The sequence below is a fragment of the Elephas maximus genome, chromosome 4 (assembly GCF_024166365.1).
Source record: "Elephas maximus indicus isolate mEleMax1 chromosome 4, mEleMax1 primary haplotype, whole genome shotgun sequence".
In the NCBI taxonomy this organism is placed as follows: domain Eukaryota; kingdom Metazoa; phylum Chordata; class Mammalia; order Proboscidea; family Elephantidae; genus Elephas; species Elephas maximus.
In genome coordinates this window covers 72,510,428-72,533,380 of record NC_064822.1, presented here as the reverse complement: position 1 = coordinate 72,533,380, position 22,953 = coordinate 72,510,428, and the positions used below count along the sequence as shown (strand labels likewise).

Below are 22,953 nucleotides of genomic sequence, written 5' to 3'. Positions count from 1 at the left end.
TAATGGAAACTCTGGTGGTGTAGTGGTTAAGTGCTATGGCTGCTAACCCAAGGGTCGGCAGTTCGAATCTGCCAGGCGCTCCTTGGAAACTCTATGGGGCGGTTCTACTCTGTCCTATAGGGTTGCCATGAGTCGGAATCGACTTGACGGCACTGGGTTTGTTTTTTTTTTTTGGTTTATTGCTGTTAATGCTGAATTGTACATGTTATAGCATTTACTGATAAGGTTGCTTAATCTTGTTATCATTTACCTTGGTAAAGTTGTAAGCACACTTCACCCACTTTGGTTTGCCTTTTCCATCACCAAAAATCACAAGTGTTTACTGTCTAGAGAGTGATTCCTCCTCCCTCCCCCTTCCAACCGTGGTAATCACCAAAGAATGTTGATTTCTGTATGTATACCTATTTTTGTCTTTTTATAAAAGTGACATTATACAATATTTATCCTTCTGTGCTTGACTTATTTCACTCAGTATAATGTCCTCCAGGGTCACCTGTGTTATGTTTCACAGACTCATCATTACCCTTTATAAAAAGCTGAGTAGTATTCCATTGTATGTATATACCACATCTTATTTATCCATTCATCTGCTGAGGGGTACTTCAGTTGTTTCTGTCTTTTTGCTATTGTGACTAATGCTGCAATGAACATAGTGTGCATATGTCTATTTGTGACACTGCTATTAGATCTCTAGGGTATATATCTAGGAGTGGGATTGTTGGATCATAAGGTATTTCTATTTCTAGCTTTTTGAGTAAGTGCCATACTGTTTTTCATAGTAGCTGTATCATTTTACAATCCCTCCAGCAATGGATAAGAGTTCCAATTTCTCCCCACAACCTCAAAAGCATTTGTTGTTTTCTGTTTTTTGATCAGTGCTGTTTTTGCAGGGGTGAGATGATATTTCATTGTAGTTTTGATTTGCATCTTTCTAATGGCTAATGAAGGAGCCCTGGTGACACAGTGATTAAGGTGCTCACCTGCTAACTGAAAGGCTGGTGTTTTGAACCCACCAGCTGCTCCATGAGAGAAAGAAGTGGCAGTCTGCTTTTGTAAAGATTAGAGCTTTGGAAACCATTTGGGGGCAGTTCTGCTCTCTCATATGGGGTGGCCGTGAGTTGGAGTCGACTAGATGGCAATGGGATTTTTTTTTTTTTTTTGGTTTAATGACTAATGATTGTGAACATCTTTTCATGTGTTTATTGGCCCCTTGGATGTCCTCTTCGGTGAAGTGTCTGTTCATGTTCTTTGGCCATATTTTAATTGGATTGTCTTTTTATTGTTGAGTTGCTGAAGTTTTCTATATATTTTAGGGATTAGATCCTTAATCAGATAAATTGTTCCCAAGGCTTTTTTTTTTTTCCCCCCGATCTTTACATACTCTTTTGATAAGGTCTTTCAGTGAGCATTAAGTATTTAATTTTTTGCTTGTGTATCTATCTATAGGTGCGTTTGGTAATCTATTACTGAAAGACATTAGTTCCCATAGTTTTGTCCCTGTATTATCTTCCAGTAACTTTATAGTTTTAGCTTCAACTTTTAGGTTATTGATCCATTTTGAGTTAGTTTTTGTGTATGGTGTTAGGTATGGATTCTGTTTCATTTTTTTGCAGTATTGACATTTTCAGTCTTTCCAATCCATGAGTGTGGAATGTTTTTTCCATATATATAGGTCTCTTTTAGTTTCTTGCAGTAGTGTGTCTTATAGTTTTCATTGTGTATGTTTTTCACATACCTGGTTTTGTTATTTTTGCTATTATGAATATTATATTTAGTTGGCTACAAGGAAGGTATTGATGTTTTGTAAGTGGATCCTTTATCTCGCAACCTTGCTGTACTCATGATCAATTCTAATAGTTTTAAAATTGTATTGGGTTTTCTATGTCAATAACTATAGTGTCTTCATATAATGCCAGTTTTATGTCTTCCTTTTCTATCCCTGAAATATTTTTTTTCTTGACTTATTTTATTTACCATGATCTTCAGTAGCAGTGATAGTAATAACATTGCTTTTTTCTCTAAGTCAAAAGGTATATATCCTTATCAGGTAAAGCTCATGATCTTTCTGTTATCCAAAACCTTTTTAGAAATATATTTTAGTACTTCTATTATTATAAATAAATATAATTTTAGCATTTCTATTATAATATTCTATTATAAATATTATTATAAACTTATACTATATATTCTTAATAAAATATGTTTTTTTCCCATTTTTTTGATATATTCATGTCACTATCTCCTTATTCTGGTGAATTACTTTCATATGTATCTTTAAGTTATGCCATTCTTGCATTCCTAATATAAACCACTCTTCATCATAACGTATTATTACCATCTTTAAAATATATTGCTTGTTTTGGTTAGCTAAGGTATTGTTTAGGATTTTTGCATTTATGTTCACAAAAGAAACGGGTCTATAATAATCTTTTCTTGTGTTTATCTAGATTTAAATCCAATTTTCCTTCTTTCTCTATTTTGTTTAACTTGTATAAGCAAGGTTCATTTCTTCTCTTCCTTAAAAGTTTGTTTAACCTTATCTCTAAAACCATCTGTACCTATTTTTTTTTTTCCCCAGGAGGTAATAGTGGTGTGTTAGGGTTGGGGGACTTTTGATTACCATTTTGCTCCCTTTAGTCATTATATTCAAATTTTCTACACTTTTTGTGCTCCTTTTTTCATTTTTACCAGATATTTTTACATTAAATTTAAAAGTAAATAGTTTTCAGAATATCCTTTTATTATTTTTAAACCTCTGTCATATATGGGGCCCTGGTGGTGCAGTGATTAAGTGTTTTGCTGCTAACTAAAAGGTCAGCAGTTCAAATCCCCTAGCTAGTCCTTGAAAACCCTGTGAGGCAATTCTACTCTGTCCTACAGGGTTGCTATGAGTTGCAGTTGACTCAATGGCAATGAGTTTGGGTTTTTTGTTGTATATGGTGTTATTTCCCCCTTTTCCTTATGAATTTTATTGGCATTTTTTGTTTTTTCTTTGATTTCTTCTGTCAGAAATTTATTTACTGTAGTTTTATTAAAGAATCAGCTTTTGGTTTTCTTTTACTTTTTTGGCTTGTGTTTTGTTTAATTTTGCCCTTTATTATTTCCTCCTTCTTAGGGTTGACTATGTTAAGTGTTCAAGTCAATAAGTGAACATTTAATTATTCATAATTTATTATTTGTTATTCTTTTGTTTTCTTCAAAGATGTAGGCTTCAGAAATTTTGACAATATTTTCATTGTCATTTCGTTCAAAGGATTTTGTAGTTTCCCTTATGATTTCCTTTTAACCTTAGAATTATTTAATAATAATTTCTTTAAGTTTTTGGGTATTTTTAGCTATCTTTTAAAAATTTATAACTTTATCAAAATATGTAAAAGTGACAATTGTTCTATATTGATTCTTTGGAATTTATCGAGGCATTTTTGTTGATTTAGTATTTTTATGTCCTTGAAAGAAATGTGTATTCTCTGTTGTGTGTATATTTCTAGATATCTGAACAAGTTTAGGCTTGTCACTCATGCTTTGTTTTGTTGATCACTTTGCCTTTGTTTATATTTTGTAAGCTGGATTTACATATTTCTTCTCGTGGTTATTTTAGTTGTTGCTTTGTGCATTTCAAGCCTATATGTTCATGATTATTGTATCTTCTTGATATTAGTATGAGGCATCCCTTATTGTCTCTTTTGATGTTTCTTTCTTTGAATTTTATTTTATCTTGATATTAATTTTTTTTTAAAATGTTTTATAGTCCAGTCTAATCTTTGTCTGAAGAGTGGGGTTTGGGGATGGTTTTAGTTCTGGGTTAACAGAGCGTCTGGGTTGATATTAAAATTTTGATATACATTCCCACATTGATTTCCAGACAGGCTGTACCCATTTATACTTCACTTGACTTATGCTGGAAGAGCCCTGGTGGCACGGTGGTTAAGTGCTCAGCTGCTAACAGAAAGGTCAGCAGTTCAAACCCACCAGCTGCTCTGTGGGAGAAAGATGTGGCAGCCTGCTTCCATAAAGATTTATAGCCTTGGAAACTTTATGGGGCAGTTCTACTCTGTTCTATAGAGTCACTTTGAGCTGGAATTGACTTGGTTGCAAGGTTTTTTTTTTTTTTTTTTAACACTGTATGAGACTGCTTGTTTGCTCACATTCTCTAATGTGGCAGAATTTAAGGCCTATGTGTCCTAGCATTCTGTCTTTATTGGTAGCTTGGGAAACTGGACCTGGAGTGTAGTTCTGGCAGTTTTAATCTTACTTTTACTCATTGTCTATTATATTCCAATCACAGCTTCCTTAATTGGGTCACTCCAAACAGCATTCTGATTACACAAAAAGGTGGTACTTTCAAAATTTGACTTAATCATTTGTTAAATCACATTTTATCCTTCCTATTGGGGTTGTCCTAGGACTCAGTTTTCTCTAAGGACAGAGTTCGTCATTCTTTCGCTCAGATAGCTCTTCCCTTAGAGTCTGCTGTGGGCAAAGTGTGGACTGGTTCCTGACACAGTTACTCTGCATCAGTTATAGGCATGAGAATGGACTACTGTGGCCTTCCACTTGCTGTAAATCTGGGTATCTCCCAGTTCAAGCTTCAAGGAGACAGAGGGCCAAAGAGGTGGACATAGTTGACTCTTGGTCCTTCAGTCTGGTTGCTGGTTTTGCCTGAGAACTCTTGTGCCTGAATCCATATCATGATTTGGGTATGCTGAGCTTTTCTGACCCCCGTTGCTGACCATGGCCTGAATGACTCTTGAATTGTGCTATTTGACTGGTAAGCTGTCAGCAGAGTTTGCTGCTACTCTGAGGCCATTATGTGACATCTTCTTCAGGTAGTTATAGCCCTCAGGGTACTGGTAGCTCTTGCCCCCTGTGAGATTCCTCTTAACATTTCTTTCAGCCTCAGTCTGACATTGTCTCTCACCCCTACCTCCCACATGCTCACTTTGTGCTTTCATAAATAGCTAGGCTTCTTGAACAGCTTCCGTAGAAGTTTAAAGGTAACATCCTTTGCTTCTATAAGAGTATTTCATATTCTTCAAAGCACTTCCATATACATATTTTCATTTGATTCTTACAAAAAGCCTTTTGGGTATGTAGGTTAGGTATATTATCCTGATTTCACCCGTGAGGAAATAGAAACAGTGATTAGGTGATGTCATGGATTGAATTGTGTCTCCCAGAAATGTATGTCAGCTTGGTTAGGCCATGATTTCCAGTATTGTGTGGTTATCCTCCGTTTTGTGATTGATGTAATTTTCCTGTGTGTTATAAATCCTAATCTCTGCTTGTGGTTAATGAGGCAAGATTAGATTATGTTAAACAGGATTAGGGTGAAATGTAACACCCTTACTCAGGTCACACCCCTGATCCAATGTAAAGGGAGTTTCCCTAGGTGTGGCCTGCATCACCTTTTATCTTATAAGATGAAAGGGAATTGAGCAGAGAGTTGGGGACCTCAAATCACCAAGAAAGAAGCACCAGGAGAAAGGCTTATCCTTTGGACCCAGAGTCCCAGTGCTGAGAAGCTCCTTGACCGTGGGAAGATTGACGACAAAGACCTTTCTCCAGAGCTGACAGAGAGAGAAAGCCTTCCCCTGAAACTGACCTGAATTTGGACTTCTAGCCTACTAGACTGTGAGAGAACAAATCTGTTGTTAAAACTGCCACTTATGGTATTTCTGTTATAGCAGCACTAGATGTCTAAGACAGGTGACCTGCCCATTCTTAGAGTCTTAGTTAATGTTGAATGGTGTCAGAACCTAGTTTGTTTTTGGCATTCCTGGGTAGTGCAAATGGTTAATACACCCAGCTGCTAATCGGAAGGTTGGAGATTTGAGTCCACCTAGGGGCACCTCAGATGAAAGAATTGGTGATCTACTTCCAAAAAATCAGCCATAGAAAACCCTATGGAGCACAGTTCTACTCTGACACACATGGGGTCACCATGATTCAGCACTGAGTTGACAGCAACTGAACTGCTTTTTTTTTTTTTTTAATAACTTTTATTAAGCTTCAAGTGAACGTTTACAAATCCAATCAGTATGTCACATATAAGTTTACATACATCTCACTCCCTACTCCCACTTACTCTCCCCGTCTTGAGTCAGCCCTTTCAGTCTCTCCTTTCTTGACAATTTTGCCGGCTTCCCTCTCTCTCTATCCTCCCATCCCCCCTCCAGACAAGAGTTGCCAACACAATCTCAAGTGTCCATCTGATATAATTAGCTCACTCTTCATCAGCGTCTCTCTCCCACCCACTGACCAGTCCCTTTCATTTCTGATGAGTTGTCTTCGGGGATGGTTCCTGTCCTGTGTCAACAGAAGGTCTGGAGAGTATGGCCGCCGGGATTCCTCCAGTCTCAGACCATTAAGTTTGGTCTTTTTATGAGAATTTGGGGTCTGCATCCCACTGATCTCCTGCTCCCTCAGGGGTCCTCTGCTGTGCTCCCTGTCAGGGCAGTCATCGATTGTGGCTGGGCGCCAACTAGTTCTTCTGGTCTCAGGATGATGTAGGTCTCTGGTTCATGTGGCCCTTTCTGTCTCTTGGGCTCTTAGTTGCCGTGTGGGCTTGGTGTTCTTCATTTTCCTTTGCTCCAGGTGGGTTGAGACCAATTGCTGCATCTTAGATGGCCGCTTGTTAGCATTTAAGACCCCAGACGCCACATTTCAAAGTGGGATGCAGAATGATTTCATAATAGAATTATTTTGCCAATTGACTTAGAAGTCCCCGCAAACCATGTTCCCCAGACCCCCGCCCTTGCTCTGCTGAGCTTTGAAGCATTCATTTTATCCCAGAAACTTCCTTGCTTTTGGTCCAGTCCAATTGAGCTGACCTTCCATGTATTGAGTGTTGTCTTTCCCTTCACCTAAAGCAGTTCTTATCTACTGATTAATCAATAAAAAACCCTCTTGAACTGCTTTGTTTTTGATTGATGGTTTTATTCATCCATTCATCCACTCACATGGAGAGGCAGCACAATGGAAAGAGCAAGGGCTTTGGAGTCAGACAAACTTGGATCTAAAACTTGATTCCATCTCTTATTAGCTGTGTTATCTTGGTTGTGTACTTAATCTCTTAGAAGGTCAGTTTCTTCATTTGTAATATATGAAAATATGACATAATGTTGTCATGAAGAAAATTACCTGGCAAGCAATAGTGCCTGGCACATAGTAATTTGAACTATTGTAGGTCAAAAATGTAAAATACTGGCACTCTTAATATGATTCAACCTAATGGTAAGACAGTATTGACTGTCTTTTACTGAGTGCTTCCCTATTGTATATGAGGCACTGCTAGACCCCAAGAATGCAAATAGGGTTGAGACAAGGTCTCATTTATGTCTGTATTTTCTACTAGACTCTGGTCTTGGAGGGTAGCGTGTGTGTTTTATTTGCTTATCACCAGCACTGAGAACAATGTTGGCTAGGTCATAGGTGCTCAAGAAATGCTTGCTGAACTGAAGAAAAAGGAATCCCTGCCCATAAGAAGGTTACCAGTTAGTTAAGGTAGGCAGACACATAATAGTGTAATGGTAATAAACTCATGTGTTCAGAGAGATAAATAAAGCTATGGTGAAAGCCCAAAGGAAGTAATGCTCAATTCTACTGGTGGCAGGAGGGAGTCGGGTAGAGAAGAGGGGTAAGGCTTTACAGAGCGGTTGTGTCAAGACTAACTGTGGTCTGCCTGAGGAAGGGAACAAAACTACTTTGCTCATCTTGGACTACATGCTTTCTCACAAGTAACCCCCTTCTGATGTGTGAAATTGAGTTTGTGTTCAAAGCGGCCTCTTTCTTTGTCTCGCAGTCCCTCTGTTACTGGTATCTCCCATAATGTATTGCTTTGTAAAATGCTTTGCTATATCCTGAGTATAAAAGAGATGCCTGCTAAAACCACATTCTATTCTTTGAGTGTCACAACTAGGCATTGCACACTAAAGAATAATATATTGTGTGAGAAGAAATAGACAAACACAAGAGATATTTTAAAGAGAGCAAATAAAACATCAAAGTGGGAGAGTGTGGAGTGCACTGTCATGGCAAAGCGGACTACTTTTCAATGTGAAGGAACCTACTTTAGTGATTTGTAACTGGAAGATTAGAATTCCATGGAAAGAAAGTTAGCCCGCTAGTTTGTGCCACACTTTACATCTTTTGGCTCTTCTTGAGAACCAGTCCTTGGGATTGAACAGATTATTATTATTACTGTTATTATCATTATTTTGCCCACCGCTCTTTGAAGTGCTAAGCCTGTCTTTCTTGTCTCAGTTAAACACTAGACTGATGCTCCAATAGAAATTAAAACAAAAATTTTATTGAAGAAATAATTTCATTTTGCAGATTGGAGAAACACGTGGCATTCATAATTTCATTTTGCAGATTGGAGAAACACGTGGCATTCAAACAGACTGCAGTGCATGTTTTGCAGGTAAAACAGCGGGGTATTTAACAGGCAGAGTAAACAAATGCAAATGGTTTCACGTCAAGGAGGGTGCAGGGAAAGAAGGAGAAATTTGCAAGGGGTTGTCAAACTATAAACTTTCTTAACATTAATTTTTAGCCTAGTAAATCTCTTATTCCTGATACAGTTTGACTAAGGCAATATCTAGAGTGAGACATATAAACATTCTTTGTGTGGGGGTTTAGTGATAGATTGTAGGCTGAGTCAAACCTAGATGGAGTCTTTGAAATATAAAGTCAACCACTAGTTAGGAAAGACTGAAAAAGAGATTAAGTCATCTCTAAATCTGAAGTCTTTTGAAATGTCAACGTCATTTATCCAGCTAAGAAGAAGTGAGTTAGGGCCCAGGCATTCACTGGGTGAATTCCTTGAAAGCAGTTAAGATAGTGAGTTTATATAAGTTAAAGCTCCAATCTCTACACTCTTTGTGTTACAGACAAGACTTTTTTTTTTTTGCTTGTCCTGTAGGGCATTTTTTTTTTTTTAATTTTTTATTGTCCTTTAGATGAAGGTTTACAGAGTAAATTAGTTTCTCATTAAACAATTAATACACATGTTGTTTTGTGACACTGGTTGATAACCCCATGACACGTCAACACTTTCCCCTTCTGGACCTTGGATTCCCTGTTACCACTGTTCCTGTTCCCTCCTGCTTTCTCATCCTTCCCCTGAGCTTGTGTGGCCATTTAGTGTCATATTGTTTTATGGGCCTGTCTAATCTTTGGCTAAAGGGTGAAACTCAGGAGTGACTTGAGTACTGAATTAAAAGGGTGTCCAGGGGCCATGCTCTTGGGATTTCTCCAGTCTCTGTCAGACCGGTAAGTGTGGTCTTTTTTTGTGAGTTAGAATTTTGTTCTACATTTTTTTCCAGCTCTGTCTGGGATCCCTCTGTTGTGATCTGTGTCAGAGCAGTTGGTAGTGGTAGCCAGGCACTATCTAGTTGTGCTGGACTCAGTGTGGTGGAGGCTGTGGTGGTTGTGGTCCATCAGTTCTTTGGACTACTCTTTCTCTTACAGATAGTCCAGACTTTTACAGCTGTGATCTACTTCCTTATTTTAACAAACTTAGTCTCTATCTAGTTACTCATTTACAAAGAACTAGCGAAATAGAGTAGAAAAAGTCTAATGAGTGAAAATTAATTTGGGAGTCAGGATGTGGAACTGAGGCTTGATATATATACCTATCTTTTTTTTTTTTGGCTATAAAGTTATTTATAGGTTCTAACTTCGTTTAACATTATCAGCCTGTTCTCTAGCTTTTGTTGATCAAGGTGTTCTTTCTGGGGCCCGCTGCATAAACATTCTTAACAGGCACCAAGCAATTCTTTATCTAGGTTAGAAATTCTGACTCTTGCCTTCTTTGTTTTTCAAGCAGTGAGATTTTGATAAAAGGCTGAATGGTTTCTTTAGAAGAGTGGAAATGAAAATCTTAGTTTAATTTAGAATGGAGTTTTAATTTAGGTCTGAAGTCACCTAATTCAGATATGCCAGCACCTCAGATTCTAAAATTCACAACCACAGCCTTCTTCTCTGAAGGTGCGGTTTTCCTCAACTCCATGTAATGTTGCTTTTTTTTTTTTTTTTAAGCTCTAGGGGGAGGAATTCAGGCCTGGTTTTCCTACTAGCCTGGGTATAGTCCGTCAGAATGGGTTTCCAGGGCCTGTTTCCATGGAGACTAAGACCAGAAAACTGTTAAGAGTAAACTTTGCTAAGGCATGAGCCACTGGGCTGCTGTCTTAGTCACAAGAGGTAGACAAGGCAATCGATACAGGTCTCCTTCTTGGCAGTGTTGAAGGATGACTACAACAGCAAGAGGTCCAAGATGTTTTTTGCCAAGAACTGGATTGGATTTTGTGCTTCTTCAGCTATAAAATGTCCCCAGCATCTTACTCCCAAATCATTAAGGCGTTTTCTAGTTCCTTATCTTTCTTTATTCAATACTCTCAGTGTTATTTATTTTTGATATTTAAACTTTTAAAAAATTTCAATCCCTTAATATCTCACCTTTTTCTAAACGAACAGGAGATATTAGGCAGCATTTTCATCCTTGATGGTGCTCTCTCGAATGAGAATTCCTGGTTCTGTCTGTGTGTGGTTTGTAGATATTTCTTCGGAGTGTTTCTATATTGGCATGCTAGTTTTATAATGTCACACTAGGTATATGACTTTGGGCAAATTACATAATCATTTTGAGCTTCGGTTTCTCCATTTGACAAATGGGAATAAAATGTCAAATTTATAGGGTTTCTATAAAGACAAAGGAGATTCATATGAGGAAATACTTAACACAGTGCACAGCATATACCAGATGTACAAAAAATGATTATTTAAAAAAAATCAAAGTAACATAAGCAGGACCAGTCCTACTTAAATAAGAGAAGTTCTTGGAGAAGGGTGAGAACAATGTTAGAAATGACCAAGGCTTATATTCTGTAGATAGCTGGGTCCTTAGTTTAGCTCATGGTTTAGTTCATAGACTTAGGGGCACGTGTGGAAGTAAAAAGCAGGAGTTGTTTGTAGGTAAAGGTGGTGAATCGTATGCAAATACAGAGTCATTCCAGGGAAGTCATTGCTATAGGGTATGATGGGAAAAAAACCAAAACAAAACTGGAAAAAATTTTAAAAGGTAGCTCTAACATTACTGCAGATACCATAATATTAGTTCAAGTCACCACACTTTAATGCATAAACAGATCAGAATAAAATTGTTCTTTATAATAATTGATGATGTGAGAGGCAGAGTGGTATAATGGAATAGAATATGGTCAAAAAGTCAGAAGATCTGGGTTCAGGCTTCTTTCACGTATTTTTTGGCCTTGGACAAATCACTTAGATTTCTTGAGCCTTGGCTTCAACCTCTGTAAAAATGGGGATAATAATATCTTTGTGTTTTTTCACTGAGTTATTTTAAGGGTCAGTTGAGATGTTTTTTAGAAGTACTACCCACATATTGGTTGTTCTCATAATTTAATGTTAGGAACTATATAATAAAAATACTATGTAAATAGAGTATATATAGATGAACACATATATACATATAATAAATATAGTGTGTGTATATATGTGTATATATATATGTATACACACACACACACGTTACAATAGTATAAAAATATAAGGAGCCCTTGTGGTGCAATGGTTAAGCTCTCAGCTGCTGTTCAAAGGATTAGAGGTTTGAAGCCACCCAGGGGCTACATGGGAGAATTACCTGGTGATCTGCTCCTGTAAAAATTACAGCCTAGAAAACTCTATGGGACAGTTCCACTCTGTCACCTGGAGTTGCTAAGAGCTGAAATCGACTCGACTGGACCTAGCAACAACAATATAAAATATTCTAAAAGCTCTTTAGGGTTGCAGAAGAGTGTTTTGACCGTTGCCCTCTTTGAGGTGAACATGAAGTAAAGGCAGAAAGAATGTAGGGCTTATGTGTCTGCAACTCTGTACATCCACCTTGCCAGGCCACATTTTGTTACTGGCCTCTGCTGAACCCACTTTGCTGCTCACCTTGCCTAGTCTTTGCCATCCCCTTGGCCTAAAAGTGACTCAAAGATGGTCATTAATGATAGTGCCAGAGATTAGGCGGTAATACCAAGACCTTGCCTGGCACCTCCTGCGTTTGTGCACTTGGCATGCCTACCTGGACCACTGGCATCCTCTGTCCCTTGTTTGTCTCTGTCTGTTTGCTGCTGAAGAAGCACTGGTTGCACAGTAGTTAAGCACTCGGCTGCTGACAGAATGTCAGCAGTTCAAACCCACCAGCCACTCTGTAGGAGAAAGATGTGGTATTCTGCTTCTGGAAAGATTAATAGAACAACTAAACCTATTGCCTTCAAGTCAATTCCAACTCATAGAAACCATATAGGACAGAGTAGAACTGCCCCATAGGGTTTGCAAGGAGCGGCTGGTAGATTCAAATTGCCGACCTTTTGGTTAGCAGCTAAGCTCTTAACCACTCCACCACCAGGGCTCCTTGGGAAGCCTACGGGGCAGTTCTATTCTGTCCTATAGTGTCACTATGAGTCAGAAATCAATTCAATGACAATGGGTTTGGGTTTTTTGGTTTGGTTTACTGCCGATGTCTGTAGCAGTAGTATCTTTTATTGTCTTACTCAAGGATTTCTGATGATTTTGGAAGTTTCTTTCATTCTATCAAGCAAACACCAGAGATAAGAAGCCAGGCTAGAAGACAGAAGTTGGATTTGATGATCAATGAAAGGCTATAAGGCCCTTGGCTTACGGTAGCCAGCTTCTTCAAAGACAGGTATGGAGTGTGCAACTTATTTTAACCATTCTTCTTCCTTGTGTTTTCAGGGAGTCGAAGAGTTGAAGATGAAGCCCAGAGCAGAGTGCTGTTCTCCCAAGTTCTGGTTGGTGTTGGCTGTCCTGGCCGTGTCAGGCAGCAGAGCGCGTTCTCAGAAGAGCCCCCCCAGCATTGGCATTGCTGTCATCCTTGTGGGCACTTCAGACGAAGTGGCTATCAAGGATGCTCACGAGAAAGATGACTTTCACCATCTCTCCGTGGTGCCCCGTGTGGAGCTGGTAGCCATGAACGAGACTGACCCAAAGAGCATCATCACCCGCATCTGCGATCTCATGTCTGACCGGAAGATCCAGGGTGTGGTGTTTGCTGACGACACAGACCAGGAAGCCATTGCCCAGATCCTCGATTTCATTTCAGCCCAGACTCTTACCCCTATCCTGGGCATCCACGGGGGCTCATCTATGATTATGGCAGATAAGGTAAAAACCGGGGATGCATTGAGGGGGGTTTTGGAATGAGAACTAAGTGATGCATTTGTTTTCATGCATAACCTGGTTATTAAAGACAGAAAGTAGCCAGAATTCATTGAGTGAGTGGAATTGGTCCAATCAAGATGAAAGTGAAAGAAAGAGGGTGGTATCTAGAAGCTCCTCTAGTTATGAACAGGCTTGTGTGTCCATTGGTTTGTAAGTAAGACTCACTGAAATGACTAAGAGAGGGTGAAGCTTGGAGCTCCGTGATACATTTTGTTCAAGTAGGTTTATGAATAATGCCTTCAGAACTTTAAAACACAGCATACTCTATTCTTCCTTGTTAATACAAGCTCTCACAGGTATCTTTCTCCTCAACCTTTACCCTAATTCTGGGTTCATAAATACAAAAAGATAAATCGCTTGAGGCAGGTAATGCCTCTCCTTGAAGGTACAAATGTCACAGGCAACTACTGCTTGCAAAGGTGTCCACACTCATCGCATGCATGAATGTACACATTTGAATGGATTTTAATCCATGGAACCAATAGCAGTGGCTTTTTCCCCCTGGTGGGACTTGAAGGCAATGGTTCTTAACCATGATTACACACTAGAATCTCCTGGGGAGCTTCTGGCACCACTGATGCCTGGGGCCCAACCCCAGAGATTCTGATGTATTGCCCTGGGCTGCTGGACTTTTTTTTTTTTTTAATTTTTATTGTGCTTTAAGTGAAAGTTTACAAATCAAGTCAGTCTCTCACACGAAAACTTATATACACCTTGCTACATACTCCCAATAGCTCTCCCCCTAATGGGACAGTCTGCTCCCTCCCTCCACTCTCTTTTTGTGTCCATTTTGCCAGCTTCTAACCCCCTCTACCCTCTCATCTGCCCTCCAGGGAGGAGATGCCAATATAGTCGCAAGTGTCCACCTGATCCAAGAAGCTCACTCCTCACCAGCATCCCTTTCTAACCCATTGTTCAGTCCAATCCCTGTCAGAAAAGTTGACTTTGGGAATGGTTCCTGTCCTGGGGCAAAAGAAGGTCTGGGGGCCATGACCACTGGGGTCCTTCTAGTCTCAGTCACACCATTAAGCCTGGTCTTTTTATGAGAATTTGGGGTCTGCATCCCACTGCTCTCCTGCTCCCTCAGGGGTTCTCTGTTGTGTTCCCTGTCAGGGTAGTTTTGGGTTGTAGCCAGCCACCATCTAGCTCTTCTGGTCTCAGGCTGATGTAGTCTCTGGTTTATGTGGCCCTTTCTGTGTCTTGGGCTCATAATTACCTTGTGTCCTTGGTGTTCTTCATTTTCCTTTGATCTGGGTGGGTCGAGACCATCTGGTGTATCTTAGATGGCTGCTTGCCAGCGTTTAAGACCCCATACGCCTCTCTCCAAGGTGGGATGCAGAATGTTTTCTTAATAGATTTTATTATGCCAATTGACTTAGATGTCCCCTGAAACCATGGTCCCCAAACCATGGCCCCTGCTACACTTGCCTTCGAAGTATTCAATTTATTCAGGAAACTTCTTTGCTTTTGGTTTAGTCCAGTTGTGCTGACCTCACCTGTATTGTGTGTTAACTTTCCCATCACCTAAATGGGGTGCTGGACTTTTAAAGGTTCCCAGGTGATTGTAGTGTGAAGTCAAGGTTCAGAAGCACAGCTTTAAGACCTCAAATCAATCCTAGCCTCTGCTGCCTTAATGTGAGATTGTCATATGACAGATTAATTGCTATTATGACATTGATGCTGATTAATCCTAGCCACAGAAAAAGTGTTTTGTGTTTGTTTTGGCTATGTTGTTTTTTTTCAGTTATTTTCCCTTGCTTTATTAAATACTGCTCCTTTCTTAGGTACAGAACTCACATATGTATTATCTTTTGCAGTCATTCATATCTTAGAATGATTCATCTCGCCATGAGTGCAACATTGATTGTTCTTCATTGCTTGGGGTTTTTTAAACTTTGCATTGTCATGATACCTCTTATCATTTTCAAAATTGCCTTTACTTTTATACTTAAAAGACATGCTGTGGGGTTAACGATGTTTGTAAACACCTCAAAACCTAGCACAGACACCGCAAACCTGTTGAGAAGCACCACTGTGCAGTGGCTTTGCAGAGACTAACATAGCCTTGCATTACCACTCTCGCCATCTGTTGGCAGCAGACAGAGATGAGTAGCTTCTGATTTGGAGCTTAGTTTTATTCTGGCTAGGAGAGGTCAAGTTGAAAGTAGTAGGTGGAGGAACTTCAGTATCCTTATGAGAAAGATATTGTTTGATTCACATGGGCACAGGTACATATGTTAGAGATTAAGTGCTAGCATGAGTATCCCGGGCTAAGGGAAGAGGGATAAACTTCAGCAGAACAGAAAATATAGACTATAGCAAAACTCAATGAGTTTTGGCTTCAGGTAGGCTTTTTTTTTTTTTAAAACATCATTGCCTTTAGAAAATTATATTTCAGCAGTGGCATTTTAAGGGCACGATATTTCACTGAAAGAATGCCGACGTGGAAAACAGCCAGACTGTAGAATCATATTTGTAGAGGAGAGAATGTTCTTAGTTTGAGAGCACAAGCAGGTTAAAAAAAATTTTTTTTCTCACGTGAGCTATTGTACAACCTATGTTACTTTTCTCCTTGTAGAAAAGGTTATTGGCTAAATTTCTTGGTGGCTCTCTCTTGTGTCTCTCTCAAATCAACAACAATATAAAAACGTTTGGTACGATTATAGGGAGATGTGACTTGTATGTTCCCTGATGTATCCTTGGTGCCTCGAAAGTGTTTAGAGAATGCTAGATCCTTAGTGTTTAGCGTGCACTGTTTTATTTAATCCTTTTAACAACCCAGCAAGCTAAGTGGCATTGTTCATCTCCATTTTACAGTTGGGGAAAACGAGGCCAGAGAAGTTAAACAACTTATCTAAAAAAACAGAGCTACTAAGTGCCAGACAGGACTATAGCATTGGTCACTGACTTCAAAGACTATATGTACTATTGTCTCTCAAGAAAATAGTTAAGCTCCTACATACCTTCGTATCCTTTACTTTCTCCTCTGTTACATAACATTGTGGTAGTTGCTATCTAAAAGTATTTCACCAGTGGAATAGAATTGTGAGCCCAGAAATAAATCCAAGCATCTATGGACAACTGCTTTTCGATGTTAAATGTAATCCTCATGGTAACCACAAAGGAAGTCAATAAAACTACACACTAAAATAAATAAGAAGGGAAACAAAAAAACTCAGCAATCCAAAAAACAACAAAGCAAGTAGAAGGAAAAGAAAATCTATATTTAAGAACTAGGCACTAAAGGTAAAGAGGAACAAAGATGCCATTAATGTCACAAAAAATAAAAGTATAATAAAAATATTTTATCACTTGATTCATAATCAGGAAATACTGTTTTTGTTTTGTTTTCTGTTAATCTGACTAGAAGAGAGAATTAAAGAGGGTATGAAATGGAGTAGCGCATAGATGTAGCACTAGTCCGTAGAGAGCCCATTGACTGCTGCCTTCTAGGGGTCAAAGAGAGACTGAAGCTAGTGAGGTGGGCTCTTCTGGGTCGCTATAATAATATACCCCACTGGTCTCTTTCTACTTGCCCCTCCTCCCATTACTACTACACCCAAATATTCCACCTTATCTTTCCCTTTCCTCTTAAAAAAAAGTTAGTGGCTGATTAGGCTATTTCCTAACAGCCTAAATAACATCTGACTCTTTTTTTTATTTAGCAAAAAATATATAACAAAACATTTCAACCATTTTTACATGTACAATTCAGTGACATTAATTACGTTCCCCATGTTGTGTAGCCATCACGGCTCTCTATTTCCAAATGTTTTTATCATCTTTAAAGAAAATCCAAGCCAAAACCAAACCCACTGCCATCAAGTCGATTCTGATCCATAGCGACCCCCTAGGGTTTCCAATGCTGTAAATCTCTGCGGAAGCAGACTGCCACATCTTTCAACAGGAACTCATTACTCCTTAAAGCATACTTCCCCAGTTTCACTTCCATCTATCCTTGGTAACTGCTAATAAACTTCGGTCTCTATGCTTTTGCCTGTTCTAGATATTTCATACAAACGGGGTCATACAATCTTTGTCCTTTGTGACTGGCTTGTTTCACTTCAGCATCGTGTCTTCAAGGTTCATCCATTTCATAGCATGTATCAGAACTGAATAATATTTTTTATGTTGTTGTTAGGTGCCGTCGGGTCAGTTCCAACTCATAGCAACCCAATGTACAACAGAACGAAACACTGTCCACTCCTGTGCCATCCTCAAAATCATTGCTATGTTTGAGCTCATTGTTGCAGTCACTGTGTTAGTCCCTCTCATTGAGGGTGTTCCTCTTTTTGCTGATCTACTTTACTAAGCATGATGTCCTCTAGAGACTGGTCCTTCCTGATAAAATGTCCAAAGTATGTGAGACGAAGTGTCACCATCCCTGTACTTCTTCCAAGACAGTATGTTTGCCCTTCTGGCAGTCCATGGTATATTCAATATTCTTTGCCAACACCTTAATTCAAAGACCTCAATTCTTCTTCAGTCTTCCTTATTCATTGTCCAGCCTTCACATGCATATGAGGTGATTGAAAATACCATGGCTTGGGTCAGGAGCACCTTAGTCCTTAAAGTGGCATCTTTGCTTTTTAACACTGAAAAAAAAAATTTTTTTTTAATGGCTGAATAATATTCTATTGTATGTATTTATCACATTTTGTCATTGATTCATCTGCTGATGCACACTTGGGTTTCTAACTGACTTTTGACCAGTAGAGAAGAGCCTCCAAAATGTAGACAATACCCATTGCTGTCCACTTGATTATAACTCATAGCGATCCTATAGGACAGAGCAGAACTGCCCCATAGGGTTTCCAAGGAGTGGCTGGTAGATTTGAACTGCTGACCTTTTGGTTAGCAGCCGAGCTCTTAACCACTGCACCACCAGGGCTCCAAAAGGTAGACAATGGGAGGGGAAAGGAAAAAGAAGGTCCTAATAATACAAAAACTGGGAGGCTCAGTTGCGGGGAGTTGGAGGCCCTGTGTGGGTGCCTGCAGTGCAGAGTGTAGTAGTGATCACAGAGACAGAGAAGACAGGAGCACCAAGATTACTGGAGCCTCAGGGCAGTGTTCACGGGTTTAAAGGATTTGCGTGAAGACAAATAAAAATAATTCCCCCACCCCATCATCAGACAAATAAGCTTCAGGCAAGTTTCCCAAAAAAGCACCTAAAATTCTAAGGCCAGGGTTTTTTTTTTTTTTTTTTTTTAGTTGAAGCTTATTATTTTTAAGTACCTTGGCAACATTTTACAAATATAGAACGGAGACACAAAGATTGATAGCTTTGAATCTACTTATAGGGCAATAGGACAAAACGTTTGAAAGTTCGACTTGTGAGAAATCTAAGTAATAACATAGCTTCACTACCTTTAAGGCTTATAGTAATTATCTGAAGGGTGATGAATAAAGCCTTCTATTTTGCCTTCCTCTCCCAGGAGACAGGTAATTGCCACTATATTTTTACTTAGTTTTTTTTTTTTTTGTTTTGTTAGAGTGTTTCAGATAAAAACTAACTTATTAAATGCCCTTGTGGAAGACTGCATTAGAGAGATGAGATCCCTGTATTCATGAAGTTTGTGATGTCGGAAAGACAACAATATTATAAAGATTTTTTGACCAAAACAGACATGAGTTTGATGGTCAAATAGCATGTGTTCACTTAGCCCTGGTGGTGTAAATGGTTAAGTATTCGGCTGCTAACCGAAGAGGTCATTTTGAACCCACCCAGTGGCTTCCTGCCAGAGTCTTGACAATCTGCTCCTGTAAAGATTACAGCCTGGAAAACCCTGTGGGGCAGTTCTACTCTGTCACATGGGGTCACTAAGATTCTGAAATCAAGTCAATGGTACCTAATGGCAATAAGTAATAAACTTATGAATTTACTTATATATTAATAAATATATGAATTTATTTCCTTTCACAATGAGGAAATGTACTTTATGTCTCAGCAGGAAGAAGCATGGGAGCTGGTCAGCAGAGCTGTTAAAAGCTCAGAATTTGGAGTCAGTCAGACTGTTTTTAACCAGCAGTTCCTAGATGTGGGATCTGGACTAGTCATAAAATACTTACTCTAAGTCTTGGTTTCCTTGCCCGTATATTAAAAAAAATCCATTGCCATCAAGTTAATTCCAACTAATAGTGACCTTATAAGACAGAGTAGAGCTGCCCCATAGGGTTTCCAAGGGTGTATGTAACCTTTATGGAGGATCCTTGTGGCACAGTGGCACAGCTGCTAATCAAAAGGTGTAGCAGTTGAAATCTACCAGCTTCTCCTTGGAAACCCTATGGGGCAGTTCTACGCTGTCCTATAGGGTCTCTATGAGTTAGAATTGACTGAACAGCAATTTTTTTTTTCTTTTAAATCTTTATGGAAGCAGATTGCCACCTCTTTCTTCCACAGGGTGGCTAGTGGAGTCAAACCTCCAACCTTTCAGTTAGCAGCCAAGCATTTTAACTACTGTGCCATCAGAATTCCTTGCTTATATGTTAGGGATAATATTATATACATTATAGGGTTATAGAGGGTTAAATGAGATAATATATAAAAAGTGCCCAGCACAGCATTCACCGGGTTAAACTGAAGGTTGTAAGGAACAGTTTGAAGAAAGGGAGGTTTCGTGATACAGGAAAAGAATGAGAATTAAATAGCACCATGGCCAGTTGTAGAGACTTTGGGAAGGACTCTGAAACTTGGGGTGGGAACCTTGGTCCTGCACTACCAGGGAAGGTGAGGCTCATCAAAGGTACGGAAGCCTGCTATAGCCAAAACGGCAAGTTCAGTTAAAGAAAAGCTGTTAATTAGGAAAGAACTGCCAGGTGCTAGGCATGGAAGGTTGTTTAGAGTAGCAATGGAGAACATTTAAAAATGTATGAAGTTCTTTTTGGCAGTTCCCTACCTGAGTATAAAGACCTATTTTATTTTGCCTTGCTATAATTACTTTTCTTCTTCCTGAGATCCTGGATTTAGGATACCTGCCTAAATCCATATAATGAACTAAATCTAGACATATTTCCATTTTCCTTCTAGGATGCTTCTTTGCTGATTTGCTGAAATCATTCTTCGGCTTTCAGACTTTAGCTCAGACAGGTTAAGCAACTAATCACAGCTCAGAATTAGCCATGGGACTGGGATTCACATCCCAGAAATACTTATTCTGAAGCCCATGCTCTTTCTATTAGACAATTCGGCCTCAGGTAGCATTGAACTGAGAGCTACAATCCCTGAGTTTTTATCTCCAGCTTTGAAACTCTGGGCAAAAAAATCATCTAAGCTACATGATATTCAGCGTAAGGCTTGGAAGATTTACATTTTGTTTTCTACCCTACTCACATTACTGTATTTTGAAGAGAAAATAAAATATGTAGACAGTTTGGAAGAAGTACTGTGCAATAAATAAGAAGTGGTCGTAGGGAATGATAGAGTCAGAGGGGACTATTTTGCCACTGCACTGAGACCAATGAAAATGACTTGGGTGGAAGGTTAGGAAGAAAAACACAAAGGTAGAAGTTACACTAGAATTGTTGTATTGAAGTCGGTCCAATACAGTTCTAGTCCCCTCTGTTCCAATTCTGATACCAAATGCCCGTGCAGTACTTCTTTCTCTGATCCTAATCCCCAGCTAGGTCTGACCTCACACATCAAAGAGCACAGTCCTCCAGACTGCCATGTCTCCCTAAGACCTGAGATGTCAGCCACAAGCTTAAGGGTCCCTATGATACCCTCACTTCTGATGTGATAGCTACAAATTTGGGGAATCTCTCTACCCCCTCAGGACACCTGCTAGCTCCCATGACTTCCTTGGGTTTGATAGTTTGCTGGATTGCCTCAGGGAACTGAGGGAAGCACTGTTCTTATGATTACAGTTTTGTTATAGCAAAAAGTTTACAAATGAAGAGATGCATAAGGCAAGATATGGGAGGGTAGGATCCCCAATGCAGAGCTTCCATGTTCCAAAAAGGAATGCACTACCCTCCCACACACATTGATGTCTATTACCAACCAGGAAGCTCTTGGAGCTTCCATGTTCAGAGGTGCCTTTATTGGGGCTCCATTATTTAGGCATAATTCATTGAACGTAACCTCCAGACCCCTCTCATGAGGTTGAACTGTGGTGGGTTTTTCTGGCTTGGCAAGCCCCCACCCAAGAAGCACCTCATTTTCATAAACTCTCAGATATGGTCTAGAGGCCTCATCAAAGATACATCAATCACTGGGGAAATTCCAAGGTTTTAAAGGTTATCTCTTAGGAATCAAGGACAAAGACCAAATTCTTTGGTTAAAGTTAAATTCCTTATTCCACAATTGTGCAAGAGGAAACAAGGTCCAATCTTCACTGCTGCAAGAATGAAGAAAGAAAGGGCATACTGGGTAAAAGGTCAGGGTCTAGAAATAGATGGGTTGATCAGAGTGAAATATAGTGGCACCACACTCCATATCTTGTTCCTTCTTAAAAGACATGTGGTAATATTCTTACTGTGAAGTCTGTTGCTATGATTCTTTCCTTTCTCAGTTGCTTGGCTGAGAATTGATGCTGTGAATAGCACTTTCATTTTCTGTACAGAGTCACATTTTGGAACCTTCCTGGAGCTAGGAAGATGGTCCCTACTCTTCTTTGTCCCCATCTTTTACCTCTCCTCACCACCCACCACTGTTTTCAATGGGAGTGAGTTTGGAGAGAGTAAAAGAGCCAGCAGTCATCTGTTGAATAGACTCTTGCCTTCCATTTGCTCATATGGGTTTCCATATCCAGTATAATCTTGACACTAAGATGGTCACACTACTCATACCTTATTCTATGCTTTTTCCCTAATTTCTGGCTTCTTTTTTTTTTTCAACCATGCTTTTAGTTGTCTGTCATATTGTTTCCTTGGGCTAAATACTTCAAGAGTAAACTGTGATGTTAGAGCAGTTCTTGGATGAGGAAAGTTAAGACACAGAGGTGGAAAAGACAAGAGAGAAAAGAGCTAGTATATATTGTATGCCAGCTTTGTGCCAGGCACAGTGCTAAGCATTTTAATTCTTATCAAATCCTGTGAGGCAGGTAGTACTATATCACTTCTATAAACAGGGAAATGAAAACAGAAAGTCTAGGTACGTTGGCCAAAGTCATACAGCTAGAAAAGTAGTGGGACTAGGATCTGAATCCAGGTATTTTTTTTTTTTTATTGTGCTCTAAGTGAAAGTTTACAAATCAGGTCAGAATCTCATACAAAAATTTATATACACCTTGCTATATACTCCTAATTGCCATCCCCCTAAAGAGACAGCACCTTTCTTACCCCTACTCTCTCTTTTCATGTCCATTTGGCCAGCTTCTGACCTCCCTGCCCTCTCATCTCCCCTCCAGACAGGAGATGCCAACATAGTCTCATGTGTCTACTTGATCCAAGAAGCTCATTCTTCACCAGTATCATTTTCTATCCCATTGTCCTGTCCAATCCCTGTCTGAAGAGCTGGCTTTGGGCGTGGTTCCTGTCTTGGGCTAACAGAAGGTCTGGGAACCAAGACTACCAGGGTTCTTCTAGTCTCAGTCAGACCATTAAGTCTGGTCTTTTTATCTGAATTTGGGGTCTGCATCCTACTGCACTCCTGTTCCCTCAGGTGTTCTCTGTTGTGTTCCCTGAAACCAGGTATGTTTGACCTTAAAACTTTTGCCCAGTCCACAAACTGAGGAAGCATGGGAAAAGTCAGGGCAGAATTAC

General features: G+C 39.4%; 1 protein-coding gene across 1 annotated transcript in view; it reads left to right on the top strand.

The window, feature by feature from the left end:
• GRIN2B (glutamate ionotropic receptor NMDA type subunit 2B) overlaps window positions 1–22,953 on the top strand; it is a 484,741-nt gene that overhangs the window by 128,900 nt on the left and 332,888 nt on the right. Inside the window, exon 2 of the mRNA XM_049882524.1 lies at window positions 12,766–13,194. Coding sequence (XP_049738481.1) covers window positions 12,784–13,194 — 411 coding nt within the window. The 5' untranslated portion in view covers window positions 12,766–12,783. The remainder of the gene's footprint in view (window positions 1–12,765; window positions 13,195–22,953) is intronic.